This window comes from Sapajus apella, unplaced genomic scaffold, assembly GCF_009761245.1.
Source record: "Sapajus apella isolate SASKATOON/1434 unplaced genomic scaffold, GSC_monkey_1.0 scaffold69, whole genome shotgun sequence".
Taxonomy (NCBI): Eukaryota; Metazoa; Chordata; class Mammalia; order Primates; family Cebidae; genus Sapajus; species Sapajus apella.
In genome coordinates, this window is record NW_022437009.1 from 6,492,843 (window position 1) to 6,515,660 (window position 22,818).

Genomic DNA, 22,818 nt, shown 5'->3' on the forward strand with positions numbered 1-22,818 from the left:
TCTCCCTTGATGAGAATTAAATTTTTGCTGGGCTTTCTGTGTATAAGTGTAGGCGTATCTTATTTTAGTACACTTCACTTTATTGCTTTTTTTTTTTTTTTTTTTTTTTTTTTTGACAGATTTTTTTTCTGTTGCCAGGCGCCAGGCTGGAGTGCAGTGGCGCCATCTCGGCTCACTGCAACCTCCGCCTCCCGGGTTCAAGCAATTCTCCTGCCTTAGTCTCCTGAGAAGCTGGGACTACAAGTGCGTGCCACCACACCCAGCTAATTTTTGTATTTTAGTAGAGACAGTGTTTCACCATGTTGGTCAGGATGGTCTCGATCTCTTGACCTCATGATCCACCCACCTCAGCCTCCCAAAGTGCTGGGATTACAGGTGTGAGCCACCGCACCTGACCTTTTATTGCATTTTTTATAAATTGAAGGTTTATGGCAACTCTGCATTGGGTGAGTCTATTAGTGCCATTTTTCCAACAGCATGTGTTCACTTTCATGACTATGTCACAATTTGGTAATTCTTCCAATATTTCTAACTTTTTCATTATTATCATATCTATTATGGTGATCTGTGGTCAGTGATCTTTGATCTTTATATTCTTGTACTCATGAGAAATTCCCAGTTCTTCCACCTTTGCTTACTGGGTATGTCAATTTCGAGTTACTTGTCTCTAATTGTTTTTGTGTGCCATGAACCACATTCCTATAAAACGGCAAACATAATTGATAAATACGTGTGTTCTGACTGCTCCATCAACTAGCCTTTCCCCATCTGTCTCCCTCTCCTCAGGCCTTTCCATTCCCTGAGACACACAATATTGAAATCATGACAATTAATAACCCCACAATGTCCTCTATGCATTCAAGTGAAAGAGTTGCACGTCTCTCACTTTACATCAAAAGCTTAAGCTTAGTGAGGAAGGCATGTTGAGACCTGAGACAGGCTGAAAGCTAGGCCTCCTATACCAGTTAGCCAAGTTGTGAATGCAAAAGAAAAGTTCTTGAAGGAAACTGTAAATATTACTCCAGTGAACAAATGAATGATAAGAAAATGGGCTGGGCACGGTGGCTCACACCTGTAATCCCAGCACTTTGGGAGGATGAGGTGGGAGGATCACCTGAGGTCGGGAGTTCGAGACCAGCCTGGCCAACATGGTGAAACCCCATCTCTACTAAAAATATAAAAAAATTAGAAAGGCATGGTGGCGCATGCCTGTAATCCCAGCTACTGAAGAGGCTGAGGCAGGAGAATAGCTTGAACCCATTAGGCAGAGTTTGCAGTGAGCCAAGATCATGCCACTGGACTCCAGTCGGGGTGACAGAGTAAGACTCTGTCTCAAAACAAACAAACAAAAAAAGAAAATGAAACAGCTTTATTGCTGGATACGGAGAAAGTTTTTAGTGGTCTATATAGAAGATCAAACCAGCCACAATATTCTCATTAGCCAAAGCCTAATCCAGAGCAAGTCCCTAACTCTCTTCTATTCTGAGAGCTGAGAGAGATACAGAAGAAAAGTGTGAAGCGAGAAGAAGCTGGTTCATGAGGTTTATGGAAAGAAGTCATCTCCATAACATAAAGTGAAGCAGCAAATGCTGATACAGAAGCTGCAGCAGCTTCTCCTGAAGATTCAGCTAATATCATTGGTGAAGGTGGTTACACTAAACAATAGATTTTCAAGGTAGACAAAACAGCCTTCTATGAGAAGAAGATGCCATCTAGGACTTTCATAGCTAGAGAGGAGAAGTTAATGCCTGGCTTTAAAGCTTCAAAGGACAGGCTGACTCTCCTGTTAGGGGCTAATGCAGCTGGTGAAATCATATTCTTATTTACCACTCCAAAAATCTTAGGGCCCATAAGAATTATGCTAAATCTACTCTGCCTATGCTCTAAAAATGGAACAATAAAGCCTGGATAATAGCACATCTGTTTACAGCATGATTTACTGAATAATTTAATCCCACTGTTGAGACCTACCGCTCAGAAAAAGAGATTCCTTTCAAAATATCACTGCTTACTGACAATAGTCACTCAAGAGCTCTGATGGAGAAATACAAGGAGATAAATATTGTTTTTCATGCCTTCCAATACAACATCCATTCTGTAGCCCATGGATCAAGGAGTAATTTTGACTTTCAAGTCTTAGTATTTAAGAAATACATTTGGTAAGCTATAGCTGCCACAGACAGTGATTTTTCTATGGATCTAGGCAAAGCAAATTGAAAACCTGGAAAGGATTCACCATTCCAGATGACATTAAGAATATTCGTTCAGTATGATATTTTAAGAAATTGCTATACCCACCTCAATCTTCAGCAACCACCACCCAGATCAGTCAGCAACTATCAACATCGAGACAAGATCCTCCACCAGCATAAAGATTAAGACTTACTAAAGGCCCAGATGATCATTAGCATTTCTTAGCAATAAAGTGTATTTTCATTATGATATGTATATTGTTTTTTGAGACATATTGCTATTGCACACTTAAGAGATTATAGTATAGTGTAAACATAACTTCTATATGCACTAGAAAACCAAAACATTCCTGTGACTCACTTTATCGCAACATCCACTACCTAGTAGCAGTGGCCTATAACTGAACCTGCAGCATCTCCAGGGTATGCCTATAATAATACACTTAAGAGAAAGCATATTTTCAAAAGATAAAAACAAAATCCACAGTTAACCTCCAGCAATAAACATTATAATCTATGAAGAATCATCTTACCAAGAGTAAGAAAGAACATTTTAAAACTCTATTAAAGGACATAAAAGATGATCTAAATAACTAGAAAGACATTCCATGATCTTAGGTGGGATGACTTAATATGTAAAGATATAAATTCTCCTCCCCCACAAAAAATATATATACACACACACACACACTATATATATATATATAGATATACACACACACACACACATATATATATATATACACACACATATATATATACACATATATATACACACACACACACACACACACACACACACACACACACACACAATATATCCCCAAAAACTATACTTCAATTTTTTTGGAGGAGCTCAATAATTTCCTCTAAAATTTAATATAGAAAAGTTCCATGAATATGTAGTCAATTTTGAGAGACAGATAGGTTTGCCCTAATAAGCAGATATATTAGGATGTATCACAAACTTACGAATAAAAAAAATAATGAAAAATACACACGCACATATATTATCAGCCCAAGAACAAATAAACTAATACAACAGAATAGAGAACTTGGAGACTCATGCTTAAAGGGGAAGTTGATATATACAGGAGAGATGGCGTCACAAGTAAACAGAGTAAAGAAGTACTGTCTAAGAGCTGGTGTTGGGAAAACTGGCTCATGGTTGGAATAAAAACTAAAACTACATCCCTCCTAAAACTACATATGAAGGTAGGCTCCAGGTGAATTAAAGACCTAAGTACAAAAATCAAAATTATAAATCTGGTATTAGATCATATAAAAGAAAAATCTGTATGGTGTGGGGGAAAAATGACTTAAAACGTCAAGACTTTAAGCTATAGGTAAAACGTGACAAATTTGATCATATCTAATTAAGAATTTCTGTATAATAAAGGGTACCATGATAGGAGAAGACATCTGCACTCTCTAAAATAAAACTGTACTACTGAAGTCCATGTAATTCAAGAGCAACCACTAAGTATCAACAAGACAGAAATTCCACAAGCATATGAAGAGATGCTCAAATTCATGGGCAATCAGAGAAATGCAAATTAAATAACGAGACAACAATTTCATCCTTTAGCCTAGCAAATTCAAAAGCTGATAATACCAAGTACGGGTGGGGAAGTAAAAGTATAAGAATCCTCAATGTTTTGCTGGTGGGAGCATAGGTGGATGCAACAATTAGAGAACAATCTGACAGTACTAAATAAAGCACACGCATACCCTCTGTCACTCCCAGAAATTCTCACAATGTTTTTTATTTTTTAAGACATAAGGTCTCTGGGTTGGGCGTGGTGGCTCACGCCTGTAATCCCAGCACTTTGGGAGGCCGGGGCGGGCAGATCACCTGAGGTCAGGAGTTTGAGACCAGCCTGGCCAACAGGGAGAAACCCCATTCTACTAAAAATACAAAATTAGCCAGGCGTGGTGGCACATGCCTGTAATCCCAGCTACTTGAGAGGCTGAGGCAGGAGAAGCACTTGAACCCGGGAAGTGGAGGTTGCAGTGAGCCAAGATCACGCCATTGCACTCCAGCCTGGGCAACAATAGCAAAACTCCATCACACACACACACACACACACAAAAAGACAGATAAGATCTTGCTATGTTATCCAGGCTGGCCTAAACTTCTGGGCTCAAGTGATCCTCCTGTGTAGCTTAGACTACAAGCATGTGCCACCAATGCTTGGATTCTCACACTGTTTTGTAGCATAGGTATGTGAAGATATGTATTGTAGAATTGTTTGTGATACTGTAGTATTGTAAGCAATGTGACTGTCTATAGGGAAGTGGACAGGTTATTTGTGGCAAACACTCATGGAAAACTGTCAAGCAGTTAAAAGCAATCAGTTATGTTCACCCAGCAATGCAGATTAATCTTAAAAGCTTAAGATGATACGATACCAAAGCACAAGCAGTGCCCCCGCAAATAGCTGAAGTATTCTTCAGCATTAAAACTTTTGTGCATCAAAGGATAGTATCAAGAAAGTAAAAAGACAAATGGAGAACGGGAGAAAAATAGTTGTAAACCATGTATCTGATAATCGTCTAGTATTCAGAATACATAAAGTCATCTTACAATTCAACAATAAAAAAGACAACTGAGTTATAAATGGCAAAGGATTTAAATAGACATTTCTCTATGTAAAGAAGATTTACAAATAGTCAATAAGCACATGAAAAGATGTTCAACATTATTACTCATGAGCAAAAATGCCAATCAAAATCACAATGAGATACTATTTCACACACACTAGAATGGCTGGAAAACAAACCCCCAAAACAGAAAATAAGTGTTGGCAAGGATATGGGGAAATGGAAGCCTTATATATTGCTGGTGGGAATATAAAAGGGTGCAGCTGCTGTGGAAAAGAGTTTGGAAGTTCTTCAAAAAGCTAAACATAGCTACCATGTGACCCAACAATTCCATTCCTAGGTATACAACCAAGAAAAATGAAATCATAAAACCAACACAAAAACCTATGCACCAGTGTTCACAGTGGCATTATTCACAGTAGTAGAAACAACTCAAATGTCTATCAAATGATTAATAAGCAAAATATATGTATGCATAATGAAATATTATTCATTAGGCATAAAAAGGAATGCAGTACTGATATATGCTACAATTATGATGTACCTTGAAAACACTTTGGTAAGTGAAAAAAGCCAGACACAAAAGGCCACATACTGTATGATTCTATTTACATGAAATGCCCAGCAAAGCCACAGGACAGAAAGTGGATTAGTGGTTGCCTAGGGATGAGGGTTTCGAGAGTATGGGAAGTGACTTCTAAGTTTCTTTCTGGGGCAAAAAAATGTTGTGAAACTAGTGGTAATGATTGCAACACCCTGTGTATATACTAAAAACCACTGAATTGTATATTTTAGAACAATGAATTTTATAGTATATGAATTCTATCCCAATTCAAAAGAAAAAAGAAGACACAAGAACTAAATGCCATGAGGAATCCTGGATTGGATCCTAGAACGGCACAATGACATTAAAAGAAAACAACAACATGGTTGTGAGAAAAACCCAGTGTACAATCTCTAACAGTTACATAACTCAAAAAGAAATGCCAACACACAACAAAAAATGTATTTTAAAAGACGCACAAATAAAATGCAGTACATAACACATACTAGAATGTTTGCCAATGGGAGCGGTGAGAGAAATGAGAGTGGAAAATGGAGACAAATGGGAACAAACAGACAAATAAACTGAAAACAAAACAAAGTTATTGCAACACCACCAGAATCATTCCAACAGGAGGGCTTGGTAGCCTTTGGTAACTTATCTTCACTCTTAAAATTACAAGATCTGACAAAAAATTAGAAATCAATTTTGAAAAATTACATAATTTAAGGCTTTTTTTTTTTTTTACAGTAATCAGGAACTACTAGATATAGTAAATTTATGTTCTGTATTTAAAAACAAGATACATGGTGGAGGAAGAGGTGGTGGTGTTGTGGGAATGCCATATGATGGAGAACAGTCTCAAGTCCTGGCTACAGTTTGAAAGTCTTTTATGAAATATGACATTTGCCTTACCATTTCCTTGGCAACATAGGCACAAATATTAAACAGCATCTAGCAAAGGGGGAAAAAAAGGATGGAGGGACCAAGAGTTGTTCTTTTTCTAGGTAACGGTCTTTTACCTGCTGATAGGGAATGGCTGATGGGGAGAGGGGAGAAGCATCAGATGGGAAGCTCTGGGGCCCTGGGGTATTGATCTGAATGTGTGGTTTCTGAAAATAGCTTTAGAGTTATAAATATTCATTTGACTCTTTAGTGCAGTTGATAGATTTTATACTGAATTTTATGAGAAAACTGGAAGGCTTACAAACTCCATGAATGAGATCTTTATGGACAGAAGGGGGATTTTCTGTTTTTTTCCTAAGAAAAATAAGAGATTCTGAATGTTTTCATAGTTTAAAAAAATCCTAGAGTATAATAAAATAATGTGTGAACACTGAAATGTGATTTTACATATAAAATGTGGCTGTATTTTAAGAGGCTGCACCTGCATATGAAATATACTGTAAGTATGTATCTGCTATGGAGCTTCCCTCCACCCTTCTCTCTATTTCTCTGAACATGGACTGATGTTATACAAGAAATGTCAAGTGTCTGTCCACAAGTGTTTGGGCCAGAATGTGAAAGGGAACTTTTATTCTAAGAAAAATTATGAACAATCTTGGATAATCTTTTAGACAAAACATCATCAACATTAAACAGTAATTTTGGGGAGAAAAGTTACTGAAAGAAAGAAGTCATTTTTTTCCTAACAAACTATCTATCCCAAGGCTATCCAACGTGTGGTTCATTGACGAGATACATAGATATTGAGAGTAAGCATTTAGAACATTTTTTAACCACAGGCAATTCATCTAACTGCTCTGTGACTCAGTTTCCTCATCTACAAGAATTGGAAAACAATAGCGCTTACCTAGGACTATTGTATTAAATTAGTTAATATATGTAAAGCATTTAGGACAGTGCCTGTCACATAGCATACACTTATTAAATACTATAATTATTTCCTTGGGAAGTGAGATTTAAACAGAGACTGGAATGAGGGAGCCAGTCATGTAGGTAAAATAATAACTATGAGATGAACACCATAGGGTATTTATGCAGTTTATGTACATTTTCACCTTTAACCCCTGGTGGTGATCCTGAAACAGATATTACTACTCCAATTCTACAGTTAAAAAAGTGAAGATTAGAAATATTAAGTGGCTTTTTTCTCATATAACTAGCTAATGGGTATCTGTGAACTTTGTCAAAAGCCTTACTTCCTTTATAGGGTTTAAATTGCCTCTGCTTAGGTAATGGCACAGAAGGCCTCAGAACTAAAATCTCCTGACGTTTACTTTGTTCGCTCATTGGTTTACTCATTCCTTCTTTCAAAAAATATTTGTTGGCCAGGCACATTGGCTCACGCCTATAATACCAGCACTGTGGGAGGCTGAGGCAGGAAGATTGCTTGAGCCTAGGAGTTCAAGACCAGACTAGGCAACACAGTGAGACCCCATCTCAAAAACAAACAAACAAACAAACAAACAAAAAACCATTAAAAATTATGTAGTCCTAGCTACTTGGGCGGCTGAGGTAAAAGGATCACTTGAGCCCAGGAGGTTGAGACTGCAGTGAGCCACGACCGTACCACTGCACTCCAGCCTCGGCAACAGAATGAGACCCTGTCTCAAAAAAAAAAAAAGCTGAGTATTTAGTATCATAGTCAACCAATGTTTTTTGTTTACAAAGAGCAGACCATTTAAATAGGGATACAGTTACATGAGAATGATAATGTACAGAGATAGGAGGTGCTATGGGAGTCGGGGTGAGGGAGGAAGGCCATGTGCACAGAGGCCAGTGAAGCCCAGCTTAGAGACGGTATGGAGAGAATACTGGGAGGTACTTTTAAAAGGCAGGCTGTGCAGAGAGTGGGGAAGCAGTGGAGCTTCTACAAGAGAGAATTTTAGAAAAGAATCAGCAGAGTCAGGGAAGAGTGTGGGAATGGAATGGAGAAGGGAAAGAACAAAGGCAGGGATGTCATAACATCTTGGAATCCTGCCCAGAATTGGACAGGGCCTAAGGGAGCAGTGAAGTCAATTCATGTCCATGCAGAAATACCCCCTACAGCATCTTGAACAGATTTATGTAATACATTAGAAATAAATATATGAGAATGGTGCAGTAGCAACAGAAACAAAAGGTAGAACCAGGACGTATAAAAGACTTGGAAATCAACTAGATTAGATGGTCACGGGGGAAAATGGAACATGAATACACTTTAGAGTATGAAGAATTTTAACATCAAAGACTACCCTTCATAATTCTGTTTTTGGCTTCTCCTTGTTAGTTTTGCAAAATCATGAAAAATGAGATGACCATTACATAGTGGTTATGTTGTAATTCACAAAGAATATGGACTGGTTCAAAATGGTTCCTAATTAGAAATTCTTAATGATCAAAGGGCAGCTTTACAGCAAGGCAAGACATTAAACATGTTTGTTAAGACTCCAGGGCTGCCAGCGTGTGTTTAATGCCCTACTTACTAGCCATTCCCACACACTCCTTTACCCTGTTTACAAAGCAGCTGCCCAGAACAAAGCCCTGCCCCCAAGGAAAGGCACATTGTGGCATGGGCCTGACATAAAAGACTTGATACCAACAGTGACTTTCTTTGAGCTGTTTAAAGGATTTTCTTTCGCTCAAGCTGAGACTTAAGACATTATTTTAAGAAAATAAAACCTGTATTGCCAGTCTCCTTCACTTCTGGGTACTTGCTTCTCTAACACATAAATGGCCCTCACTCACTAGCTGGATTATTCTTCTTGAGCTGCTGACAATTTTATAATAAATTGTCTTTTAAGTTCATTAAATGGAAGTGGTGAAGAATGAGATTGCAGAGTGCATACACAGTCCCCTGCAGTGATTCTGGCAATACTGGAGGAGGCTACTGCCTCCCACCAGCTTTGAGCCTCTTAGATCAGCTTGGGGCAGGCAAGTCTACTGGCTCCTTACCTTCTTCAGCAATGACCCTTAGTGTGACGGTGACACCAGCATCTTTGATCAGCTGAACAATGTTATCATGAGACAGTTCAACAATGGACTGCCCATTCACTGCAGAGATATGATCTCCAACTTTCAGTTTTCCACAGCGGTCAGCTGGGCTTCCTTCTATGACTCGGCCAATTTTATGAGGAATAACTATGGGAAAAAAAACCCCAGGTTTTTCAATTATTTAAGGTAACTGCTAGTGTTAGATTTATAATCATCATCATTTGAAAATTCAACATAATAACATCAAAGAAAACTATTTAAAAACATAAGAAAAAAGCACCACATGTCATCATCCTGTACAATCGCAAGTATTTTCGTACCACTTCCCATTTTGCCCACATACACGAATACTCTTTACACAGTTGTAATCACAGCACATAAACTTCTTTGCTATCTTCTACCCACCAGAAACCTTTTTCTAATTTTTACATTATCATCCTAATTGTTCTCTGTGTAAGGGCTATTAATCTCACTGATACCATCTGACTGATCATATGTCTCATTATTTATTGTTGGCCATTTAAGCTGCATCGAGTTTTTAGCTATTTTAAAAACTGCTACAGTAAGATTATCTCTGCTTCTGTTAAAGGGGTACTTTCTCCCATAAGGAACCTTGTCAATAAATGCAAGTCAAACTCAAGTTTACACTCACTAGTTATTGGTCAGAAATTCAAGTACAGTGAAGTGACTGACCATTAAAATGAATGATACTTAATTCCAAATGAAAATTAATTCCTCTTATTTATGCCTTTAGCTCTTTTTTAAATTTGAAAAGCTGAGTGGAATTGGAACATTATATGTTAAGTGTTAAGACTACTTGACTCATGGATCAAATTCTAAAACAAATGCACAAAGCTGAGTCTAATACAACTGCAAAGACTCTGTGCAGTGCTACTATATCTCTAGCTTGCAATGCTAAGGGCCTTCCTGGATTAACTAGTAAGACACTTTGCTATTACTATAGCTTGAAATGAGTTCTCAGATATTCAGGACATCTTGTTAAACAAAGTATTTTCCACCATGCAACAGGCAGCATTCGTATTAGGAAACAAATGTTCCCTCTACGTCCTCTGAGAATTTCCTACCCTATGTCAGTAAGCTTATCAAGTACTTGGGCTCCTGCTGACTACTGATTGATATAATTAGGGATAATTTATATTTTTGAATGGCACTGTGAATGATGTTTAATTTCCACAGTAAAACCTGCTACTTACTAGTATTTCTGAATCATATATAGGAGTATGTAAGGGACATTTTAATAGACCTTCATTTGGACTAGAAAGTTTTTTCTTGATGATGATTTATGTTCCTACAGACAGTGCCCTGGCTCTTCTAGGAATATACAGTGGGAGATTTTATCTTAAAATAGAGTAAGTCAATGTTGGAAGGAAGTGCCTTGTAGCAATGAATTATGCCAAGCACTTATTCTACTTTCCTTAAAAACAAAGTAATTAGGGAAATGCCAGTGCAGTATGGGCCATGTTGTATGCCAGGCATTATGAGAATTCACTAATTCTACAACAGGTGGCACACCAGAAACATACGGCAGGTCATACAGTGGCCCTGTGGTGACCTTCTAAATCAATACCTCAGTTATTCTCCTTCTTACAAAAGATTTACTCAAACATAGTGCTCTTTCTAGATCTCCTGAGAAGAAAATCATTCAGTTCCTTGGCTCACTAAAAGGAGTTTGTTCAGACTTGGGAAAGCATTAAATAGAATTAATCTCTGAAATCTTAGTGGTCCCCTTTCTCATCCTGCGAGCAGTGTGGTGAAAAGAATTGGTGCACAGTGGTATACAACTTTCTAAAGGGTTGGTTGTCTGGGTAAGGGAAGGTAAAAGTAGTCAGATTGCTATCGTCTTAGTATTTATAGCAGTACCACTAAAACAGTTAAAAATAGCAAACAGACCAGTAGAAAGGTAGCTTTTGAACATTGTCTAAATGGACTGGGAAACTGTTCAAGGTAGCCCCTTAGAGTTCACATAACTAGGGAAAAACCTTCAGTCCTGCCTTGTTTTTGTCAATACACAATCTACAAGCATTTGCCATAAAGCAAACATCCATCTTCATTCATCTTTGGTTTCAATCTGTCTCATAGCCTGGCTTGTCCAGATCCTGAGATCACTTTAGTGCTCTTAAAACATTTCTTTTCAGGAAAAGAAAGAACAGTAACTGGAAATGTTCCCTTCTCAAAGAAATCTTTTGCAACCAGAACTGAAAACTATATGATACAAAGGAATAACACTAAAAGCTCTAAGCTAACACTAAAGCTCTAACACTAACACTAAAAGCAAAGCAAAAACTAGCTAAGTCTTTTTCATCTTAAATAGAGGCCTTTTCTAAGTACTCCATTCATTCAGCACTTGGACAAATTGTGAGGATGCTGGACCTGGATCCCTGATCTTTGAAAAAGTCAACAGTAGAGAAACTCAGAATTCTGTAACAGGTACCACAGATGCTACTATGAACTCTTCTTGAGATATACCTCATCAGAAAATACCCAAGATGAGGTCCATAAAAAATGACCTGGCCAGGCACAGTGGCTCATGCCTGAAATCCCAGCACTTTGGGAGGCCAAGGTGGGTGGATCGCCTGAGGTTGGGAGTTCAAGACCAGCCTGGCCAACACGGCAAAACCCTGTCTCCACTAAAAATACAAAAAAATTAGCCAGGTGTGTCGGCATATGCCTGAAATCCCAGCTAATCAGCAGGCTGAGGCACAAAAATCACTTAAACCCAGGAAGCGGAGGTTGCAGTGAGCCCAGATTGTGCCACTGCACTCCATCCTGGACAACAGAGCGAGACTCTATCTTGAAAAAAAAAAAGAAAAAGAAAAAAGAAAATGATCTATTCTGGCAGACAGGTTTCCTGCCTTTCCACCTGTGCTAACTCCTTTCTGAACCAAACCTTCTCTGTCATACAGTTTGCAGCAAGTGTTCAGTGTCTGTGAGTAAAAGCTTCTCATTTGAATTTGCCCCAGGACCCTTTTCCTGTCTATATGTGAAAAATAAAATTCTAAGAAAAATACTCATAGGCTTCAACATTTTATGAGATTATTAACTAGCATTTCAGTGAAATTATCAATTCTGGTTTTATACATTGACTAAAAATCTCATGTATTTTATATAAAATTCATCAACAACTTGAGCTTAAGTTACCATTCATCCTGATAATTAATGAGCTGCAAATACTCATTTCCTGCCACATGTTAGCTGATGCCTCAATCTTACATTTTAATTGGGCTTTCTTTCCCATCTCATTATTAAGTATTGATGAAATTCTAAGTTTTTTTTAAAAGAAAAGTCAAGAGATGGTGATAATTTTCTAAATAATAATGATGGTGATAACAATGGCAGCAGAAGCTATATCAGGCAAGAGCAGCTAACATTTACTGAAGGCCTCGGCTAAGGGCTTCACATACCCTGGCTCCTTTAATCTTCACATTTATAAGACAGGGAGTGTCTACCATCCTCATTTTATGGAAGAAACTTGAGCTCTTTGAGGGAAAGTAATTTGCCCAAGATCAGACAACTATTAAAAGATATAAGCAGGACTTGAATCCAAGTTTGTCAGATTACAAAACCCAACACTTAATGACACTATCTTATACAGAGATGAAGCATATCCATAAGTAAAATCATCAAAATAGTAAAAAATGATTTAAACAAGGAAATATAAAACTACTTAAACATTTTAAAATTTTTAAAAATTTTCAAATATATACATATAAAATACTTAATAAAACATATTTAAGCAATGCAACTTATTTTACTGAATTCCTCTATATAGCTTAGTTTTACGGTGAACACCAGACTCTCCCCAAATTTCTGTATTACTAGAAAGGGAATATCTTCAATATAGAAGGTGGTTAGCATTTATCTACTGAAGTAATCTACTAGATTCTAGATTATCTACTATCTACTAGAGTAATACTCTTTCACTGTTTTAGTTAATCTGAGTGCTTGGGGTTATTGCATGTTATAAGATTGACAATATCATTATCCTAAATGGTTATTTGTTTTTGGAAGTACTGACTTCCAATGATACAACATGAAAACCAACTAAAAGCTGCTTTCCCTTCATTTTTCTGACACAGTCCATGTAATCATCCTCACAGCATCAGTGACAGTTCTAGTTCCAAGTGTTACCATGGCAACTGCTTTGGGAAAATGGAAACTAGCATCAGTGAGCAGGGACCTAACACTATAGCAATAACTCATCCATGTCATGGACTCTTTTTCCCTTTATACACTTGCATTAATTTTAGCAAGGTTTTTGAAGATTGATTTGGCTCAGAACACTCTCCTAAAAGTGTTTTCTTTGTTTTAAACTAAGATTTTAGCAACCTTAGCAACTTGGTCAAAAAGGATCTCACTATCCAAAATATAATCAAACTGACTTGTAAAGGCAAGAGCACATTTTCTTGTGGTCAAAGATTTTTATCATTTGACTTGGAACTGGTCATCATATTCAACTGGATTTTATAATTATATTAAACCTTACTTTATAGAAACATCAAGACAAATATTTCATTTGCTGAATCATAATAGCCCTGAATATACTGGATGTAATCCCTCCTTGATGATGGAACTGATATAAATACATTCATCCTTCTGGATTAGAATATTCTGTTAAACTCGATTCAAGATATTTAGATTCATTTTCCAATTGTTGACAAAATTTTTATGTTTTAATGAAACATTTATAAAAGTTATGCCTCTTATCATTCAACAAGGATAATTTATAGCTGGAAAATGACAATTATTATTAAATAATAACATGAAATAACTAAGACATATTTGAGTCAAGATTTTTCTTTTTTTTTTTTTTTTTGAGATGGAGTTTCACTCATGTTACCCAGGGTGGAGTGCAATGGCGCGATCTCGGCTCACCACAACCTCCGCCTCCTGGGTTCAGGCAATTCTCCTGCCTCAGCCTCCTGAGTAGCTGGGATTACAGGCACGCACCACCATGCCCAGCTAATTTTTTGTATTTTTAGTAGAGACAGGGTTTCACCATGTTGACCAGGATGGTCTCGATCTCTTGACCTCGTGATCCACCCGCCTTGGCCTCCCAAAGTGCTGGGATTACAGGCTTGAGCCACCGTGCCCGGCCGGGTCAAGATTTTTCTATTAATCTGCTTTGCTTCTTCTCAATTGCTTCTAGTATTTCTTTTCTACATACATGATTTATTCTAATTTTCAAAACCTATGTCCCCATTTTAAAAAACTCAGCATTATACCTTTCATTAAATCCATATCTATGACATACTGTCTCAGTATAACCTTGATGCAAATGGAGCTACTGAAACTTATTAAATATTTTATGGAATCTGAGATGATAGATAAACCTGAAACCTGGAAGGTTCGGTTCAGATTACCTAATTTTGAAAATAAGGATAGTATTCACCATTCTTAAAAAGATAGGTATCTAAGGGACTTTACATAGTTCCTAATTATTTCATAAACTCCAGTGGGAGCCTCAGAAAACTGGGCTTGCAGGGAGAGACAATAAGAAAAAATAGTCCTTACCTCCTGGAGGTGGTTTGTGTTTGGAGGTGAGGATGACAAAGCCAAATCCTTCATTTTCTTTTCGTTGTAAGACAACATCATAGGCCTCCTGGGGTGCAGGCCTGGCTGGGACCTCTGCCCGGTTCAGGCGGGGAGACCCATTCTGTGTTGAAATGAAGGCCTGAGAGCTGTCGTCCTCAGGCTGTTTTTCTATAATAAACATGAGCAGTTTTGATATTTCTGGAACATCATAATTTCTTGTGACTAAAGTGTTTTTATGGTAAGCCTCTCACAGAGAAATTCAGTTTCTAGTAATATAAAGAATAGAAAAGCAGCCCCATATGTGAGCTTCGGGCACAATCTAAGTGTAGATGTAGGCAACAGCAGTCCATCCAACTTCCCAAATACTCAGAGCGGATTACTGAAAAATACATACAATCTCAAGTTACCCCATTTTTTTTTTTTTTGAGACAAGGTCTTGCGTTGTCACCCAGGTTAGCATGCAGTGGTGTGATGTCAGCTCATCACTGCAATCTCTGTCTCCTGGGTTCAAGCAATTCTCCTGCCTCAGCCTCCCGAGTAGCTGGGATTACAGGTGCCTGCCACCATGCCTGGCTAATTTTTGTATTTTTAGTAGAGATCGGGTTTCACCATGTTGACCATGTTGGTCTTGAACTCCTGACCTCATGATCTCATTTTAAAGGAAGTTTTTCAAAGCGTCTGTGAGATCTGATAGTAAAAAATTGCTTCTTAAAATTATTTTAGTTCCATCAAGTTTTATAACATGGACCAATAATTTTAACGAAACATACAATGAGGAATGACACAATGAACTTTCTCTAAAAATCAATTATAAATATAATTTAGTTCAGTGACTGATATTCATTGATGTCTGTCTTAGAGGTGAAAGCATCAGGGCAGAAATGCTGCTCCATTATAACAGTTTGCTATCTGTACATGATTTGTCTTATATGATGTGTTTGCAATGGCAGTTTCCTGAGTGCTGATGTAAGACGAGTTCATCATTAGCAGTTCTCACCCTCTACCTCCCCAACCCCCACCCACAACTTGCTGGCGGCACATAACAAGCTGTCCGCATGAACAGCAAACACTTCTGGGCATAGATAGGGTCATATGAAATTTCTGACAAATGGCTAGTTAACATATGCCTTTTTCTGCTCTTCAAGGATGACATCAGAACTTGAGAATGACACAAAGTTAGTCCTAATTTATTTTTAAAAAGGGTATATTTTTAACCACAACACACTGCAGTTGTGGACATATTCATAAGGTCTCTTTTGTCTGAAAATTTACATGGTTTTAAGAATATGTTTTAGAATCTCAACAAAATGCCACCAACATCCAATTATTATTGAAAAATAATTTTTTTCCAAAATGCATGGTTAGAATAAATTAGCTAAAATGTCTCCAATAATATCAAACTACTATGAAACTTCATGATTCTTTCCAGGGAAGAGCCAATTTGTGGATTGTATAACATCACAATTTTACTGTAAGTAGTTACATTTGGCCTCCAGCACAACCAAATTGAGGTGATACTGCATTACAATCTGTATGCATCTCTAAATGCCTGGTTATTTACCAAAGGAGGCAGGTTTACTAAGGGTGGCAGGCCTTTACTTTGAATGTTGCAGTAAAAAATGCAGTGCCTCATTTTTAAGAGTGATATAAATATTCATCCAGTTCACAACATTTATTAATGTCCACTTTGTACCAGACAGGTACTCTTCTAGGTGCTGAGGATACAGCAGATAACTAAACAAATAAAAATTCATAATCTTCATGAGGCTTATGCTACAGAGTTATATTTTTAGTATTTTAAAGTGGCAAGTATTCTTTGTATATTCAGCTAGTGGGATATCGTGGTATGACTAATAATTTTGTATTTGTTATTTAAAAAAAAAAAACAGATTTAGGCTGGGCACAGTGGCTCATTCCTGTAATTCCAGCACTTTGAGAGGCTGAGGTGAGCAGATCACTTGAGGTGATCTGAGACCAGCCTGGCCAACACAGTGAAACCCCGTCTCTACCAAAAATATAAAAACTAGCCATGCCTGGTGGCACGTGCCTGTAATCCCAGCTACTCAGGAGGTTGAGGCAGGAGAATCGCTTGAACCTGGCAAGTGGAGGTTGCAGTGGGCTGAGCTCGCATTACTGCACTCCAGCCTGGGTGACAGAGTGAGATTCTGCCTCAAAAAAACAAAACAAAACTGGATTTAAATCAATACTCCCATCTATAATGCCATATTGGCAAACTGCATCAATATATAAAAATAATCTTAATATAGAAGCCCAAAATTTATTTTTTTATAGTAGTATTATTTCCGAATCCTTTTGTCCTTGCATGTCCTTCCACAGTGAGTCTCTGGATCACACCAAATGGGTTATCTTATATACTACTGAGTGTAATAAAATAACCTGCAAAACTACACAGGACATAGACTAGTACCTTTGTTTCTTTTTTAACTTTTCAGAATAGGAACAAGTTCACATACCTCCATAAAAGATCTTTCTTCTGACAGTTAATAACACATGGCCATTTCGAGCAGCAGTTGTCATGAGGTCCAAGACTTGTTTGTGTGATTTCCCTTTAACAGGAATTCCATCAATGCACATTAGTTCATCAGCTGCACGGAGCCGACCATCTTTCTCAGCTGCTCCCAGAGGAATAATAGCCCCAATATATATCTGATAAGATGACAAAGTATAGGTTGGTCCACAGTCTAAAGTTTAGCTGAAGAGTTAAGGAATTCCTAACTTAGCATTGTGCAAAGCAACAGATTTTTGCAGTTCAGCTATGAAAACAGTCATATTTTAGAAAGGTATTATCTGAGGAAGTGTCCATTCTCCAACATGGCACTCCAAATAACCACACTGTACTATGTAATCCCTTCTAGATTCTCAGGGCTGTGTACAATGAAGACAGAAAATACAAAGTTGTTCAATAACTCAAAAAACACCACCGTTATCCCCTTCATTACAATGAAACAAAATATGAAACTCAGAAAATATAAATCTGCAGAGTAGCTATTAAAAGTCTGTTCAATGTCATCAGGCAAGATTTTCTACATACTGTTCACAGCAACTGGGATCATGCTCAATGGTGCTCTCATCACATATGACTAACGGTACAAGTTCAGTATACATAGCAAAGAAACATTTCTTGTTTCTAATCTCAATGGGAACAGAGTAGCCTGAAGCTCACTTGCATCTAAGTGAAAAAATCTGGTTCATTTTGCTCACTAGCATCAGAATCCTATAATTAGGCAATCGTGAATGTTTGGACTAGTTTCAGACCTGTTAAAATCTCACATTTAAGAGAAAAGAAAGGTTTCTTCTAAGTTGTTTGAGACAAATTCTTAAAATATCTAAGTGAACTTTATGAATATCAACAAAATAGGAAGCAATAAAACAAAAATATAAATACTACCAAGAACAATCGAAGTAGCTAGTATTTGTTCTACGTAGGGCAACCTGCCTTAAGCTTTTTGTGTGTCCAATGACTATTGCAATTGTAAGCAGTATGACCAATTAGAACAAATTTATACTATATAAATCAAATGTTCTATTCAGAAATAGGAAGAAGTCTATCATTTTCAAAGATCATTGTGCTTCGCCTAACTTCTAAACGTAATGTAGCCTTTCATAATATTATATAAAAGAAAATGCAAACATGTTCTTAAAAATTCTATGGAACACATTACTTCTTTGTTATTCAAACCAAGAGCAAAACCTAGAAACAAAACCCCACTACATTTGTTTTCTAAAACAAGTTTATATGAGAAGCATGTGTAAACAAAATCCTAGACTTTAAATGCTTTGCAAATATAACCCTTATGCCTCTGGACAAAAATATTAATTATTTTATATTCCTCTAGTTTCAAAGGTAACAGATGAAATGACATGCAAAGTACTGAGCATGAAAATGCCAACCTATTAATAAGATTAGGTGAAATAATACGCACAGGCTCATGCCAATCATTTATGGAGCATTCAGAAGATAGAGTAATAGTGGGAAAAAGGACATGGGATTACAGGTTTTTTAGAGAAGGAAAATGTCTTAGGCTTTCTTTAATGGGGCCAAGAAAAATACAAAGTTAAAATAAGCTTCATGTAGTTAATCACACCGAGAAGTAAATAAATTAATCACTGTCTAATTTGCAGCTGACATATTGCATTTTCACCCAGTTTTTAGCCTCAGCTACACCACAATAACTAAGGGACTATGATACTAATAGAAACGCAGTTCTTCCTCATATGAATGAAACTGTTAGAGAAAAAAACCCAAAGAACAAAACAAAACACACCACAATCCACCAAATCACCACTCAAAACTTTTGAACAGGAAACAGCCATGTTCCAAAGAAGTGACACTTACAGACTGGTCAGGTCCATCTCCTCCTAGCACTCTGAAGCCAAATCCTGACTCTTGTTTTCGAAGAAAAACATCCAAATCTTTGGTGTTTGGTGCTAAGGAAAATTAGAAAATATAAAATAAATATTTTGATTTATTTTAAAAGGATTAAAACAAAACAAAGTTCAATATTTAGTAGAATATTATACAGTAACTCAATAACCCATAATCTCAGAACTTTTTAATATGTGAAAATTTGCACAGGAGTGTAACACACACAATTCAACTATAAATCCTTGTTTTGACTCTAAACAAAACTGTATCAAGACTGTTTAGAAACATTTACTCTCATTTCCATGTACTCAGTATTACATCACCATTAACTTCTAATGCTGTCCAATCAATATTACAATGTTAAATTCAGAATGATCAAATTTGAGTTTGATATTTGATAGGTGCAAATGACCTAAGTTAACACTTGAGTAAGGTACTTTCAATCTTAGGAGTGCCTGTAAAATATCTTATTTCTGCTCTCAAGCTAATACCTTTCTCTCAGAAAAGTATTCCATATGAACTACTTATCTAGCCTAGTTTTGCAAAATGATAGCATGTTAAAGGAAAATAAATAACAGCTAACATTTATGATTAGCCCCATTTTCTAGGTGGGAAAGCTGAGAGTCTAAGTAAGCTAGCCATTGTCACATAGCAAATGGTGAAGCTGAGATTTAAATCCAGATTGATTTCCAGGGTCTAATCTCTTAATGCATACTATCCTACCCTCAAAGGATAAGTTGTATTCCTTAGAATATTAAGTCACAAAAATCTATTTCATGACTAAAATTTTTTTCTTTGGGAAAATATTAATGTTATTTATAAGTAAGAAGTATTTACTAGAAAGAGAAAAGAAATAAACACATCAGAACTATATAAAAAGTGAGATCAGTAAATTCCTGATAATATTCTATAGAAGCAATATCTTTTGATATATACTTCCTATCAAAGTTGTAGAACTTTAGAGATTAAGAGAGTACGCTTTGGGAGGCCAAGGCGGGCAGATCATGAGGTCAGGAGTTGAGGACCATCCTGGCCAACACAGTTAAACCCCGTCTCTAATAAAAATGCAAAAATTAGCCAGGTGTGGTGGCATGTGGTGTGGTGGCACGTGCCTGTAGTCCAGCTACTTGGGAGGCTGAGGCAGGAGAATTGCTTGAACCTGGGAGGCAGAGGTTCTAATAAGCCGAGATTGAGCCACTGCACACCAGCTCTGGGCAACAGAGCAAGACTCCATCTTGGAAAGAAAAAATAAAAGAGTCGTGAGTTCAACTCACTTATTTTATGGGAGAGGCCTGCTGGGACTGCAGAGTTTATACCAGTATTAATAATGTATCAGGCTATAAATGGAAAGTCTGAAGAAAGGGATTCTACAGTTATGCTAATTTAAATTATTGCTTTGCTATGTGTATAACTAGTTTTCATCTTTCTAAATATGGCTTGAGATTATCAAGATGTAGTTCTGCAACTAGTTAAATAAGCATAAAGTCAATTACATATATATTCCACTTGTACATATCTTTTCCAAGGTAGATTTACATCTATTTCTTAAGAACAAATAAATAAAACAATTATACCTACTTAAATCTGCAATTTTATTGGGAAAAGATTTATCATTAGTAAGTGAATTAGTAGGAATATGCATAATTTCTGCCTTACGCCTTCTCTCTTTTTATCTCTCAGCTGGACTCCTTTAAGGAGTCAACTCTTTAGTTTCCTCTTTAAATTGCACACATTTCCTCAAATTGCATACACTTCTGATTCATCCTTCATACTCTTGCCAGAGAAACCCTTCTAAAACATAAAACTATGTCTTCCCCATAGTTAAAAGCATTCTGTAGTTCTTTGTTATTTATATGGCCAACTGCAGCTCCCTTAGAATTGGCCTTCCACAATCTGTTCCTGCGCTCCTCTGTGACGTTCCTTGCCAATTGCACCGAGCCAAAGTGAACTACTTGCAGAACCCAAGTCATGCAAGGTCAGTGTGCAAGTGCTATTCCTTCTTTCCCTTTTATCTGCCTCATAGACACTTTCTGATCTCTGATGACTTAAAGCTTTGCTTCCAGTATGAAGCTCTTCCTGACACTTCCTACTGCCCATACTGATAAAACTGAATATTCCTTCTTTGGATCCCAATTTATCCATTTCATTTTTCTATCACTGTACCTGTTAGGCTTATTATGTGTACTTATTTACATACTATTTGATTACATATTTGTCTTTTCCATTTAGTTCTAATAATATTTTTGGGTTTGGGTCCTATGTAACCTATTTATCTCTGTAGTCTAATTACCTAGTATGGCATCTGGTAGATAACTAGCACCTAATAAATGATTTTGAAAAAATGAATGTGTGAATGTTGAATATACATGGAAGAAGTCCAGAGTTATATTAAAATGGTAATGAAGGAATAACTTTTCAAAATGCTTTTGAAAGATGGGAAGATCCAGGTCTAAAAAAAATACAAATTTATCTTGTTACATGTTCTCCTGAAATATTCCACAACTACTTACGTTTATCTTCATATAAAGTCTTAGATTTCAGGTAGACCTCAGAAGGATCCAATTTTGGGGATCCTGATCTGATAATGCTGGGTGGAAAAGGCATAGGCTGGGGAACAGGCTCATTTATGGTCTCCAAACTTCCTGAATTTTCCTTTTTATCTGTTTTCTGAAATGGAAAAGGGCCTTACTTAATATTTTTTAAAAAATCAGATGGTTGATTAATTTATAAAACTGGTATCTGAAACGGATATGTCAACTGATTATAGTTGTATAGGTGGCAGAATCAAAGCCACAGCAGATTTATAGTTATAGGAATTTTCATTTTCATAGCCATGTGTATTTGGCTGAAACATTGAACCTAAATTTGAAAAAAGTTTATAGTGATATCAACTAAAGAGTCTTAGTCCTATATTTAAACAATTTTGCCCTTTTCTCTACCACCAAGACACAAATTGACTTTGCGATGAAGAAAAATAGAAATACAACACAAGGCAGCATTTCTAAGTAAAGTAGGAGGGAGATTCAGAGAATATCTTCATAAAATTCTTGGCATGACCCACCTCCCACTCACTGAGTTTAATTTCTAAGGAAGATATTTAAGATAATATTCTTTCTAAGAAAACAGGAGAGGTTAACTCTACTTTAGGTTATAAAGATGGCACTATGAAAACTCTGCCTGGCCAATTCACATATATCAAGAGAAAGAAAATGTACCATGCAAGACAATTAGATGAGGGAAAACATAGTAGTATATTTTGATATTTTTCCTATTTAGATAGAACTTTCCCAAAATAACAGCCAAGCAAAATGACTTCTTTAATAAAATGTTAAAAATGAAATCCAATAAACAGCCTAAGAAATATGGCCTTGAGATCAGCTTGTTATCTTGAATTATTGTTAGGCAAGGGAGATTATGGATGCTTGTGATCATTAACAATGACTAGAATGCAGAGGCACCAGCTTGTCAGGGAGTTATCAGGGGTTAGCCACTGCCAAATGTTGTGCTAGAGGGGACCCTTCAATGACCTAGGCCCAATCAGAAGGCAGAGAAGCTAACAGTAGTCTCCTGCCCTTTCCCTACATATCCTACCATTCTGTCAG

General features: G+C 36.9%; 1 protein-coding gene across 2 annotated transcripts in view; it reads right to left on the reverse strand.

Annotated features, from left to right (window-relative positions):
- Positions 1 to 22,818, reverse strand: part of MAGI3 (membrane associated guanylate kinase, WW and PDZ domain containing 3) — a 283,654-nt gene that overhangs the window by 16,506 nt on the left and 244,330 nt on the right. For both annotated transcript variants that reach the window (XM_032249723.1, XM_032249724.1), the window contains exons 12-16: positions 21,727 to 21,883; positions 19,187 to 19,278; positions 17,304 to 17,496; positions 14,809 to 14,997; positions 9,238 to 9,423 (exon numbers count right to left, since the gene is read on the reverse strand). In XM_032249723.1, the coding sequence (XP_032105614.1) occupies positions 9,238 to 9,423; positions 14,809 to 14,997; positions 17,304 to 17,496; positions 19,187 to 19,278; positions 21,727 to 21,883 (817 nt within the window). The remainder of the gene's footprint in view (positions 1 to 9,237; positions 9,424 to 14,808; positions 14,998 to 17,303; positions 17,497 to 19,186; positions 19,279 to 21,726; positions 21,884 to 22,818) is intronic.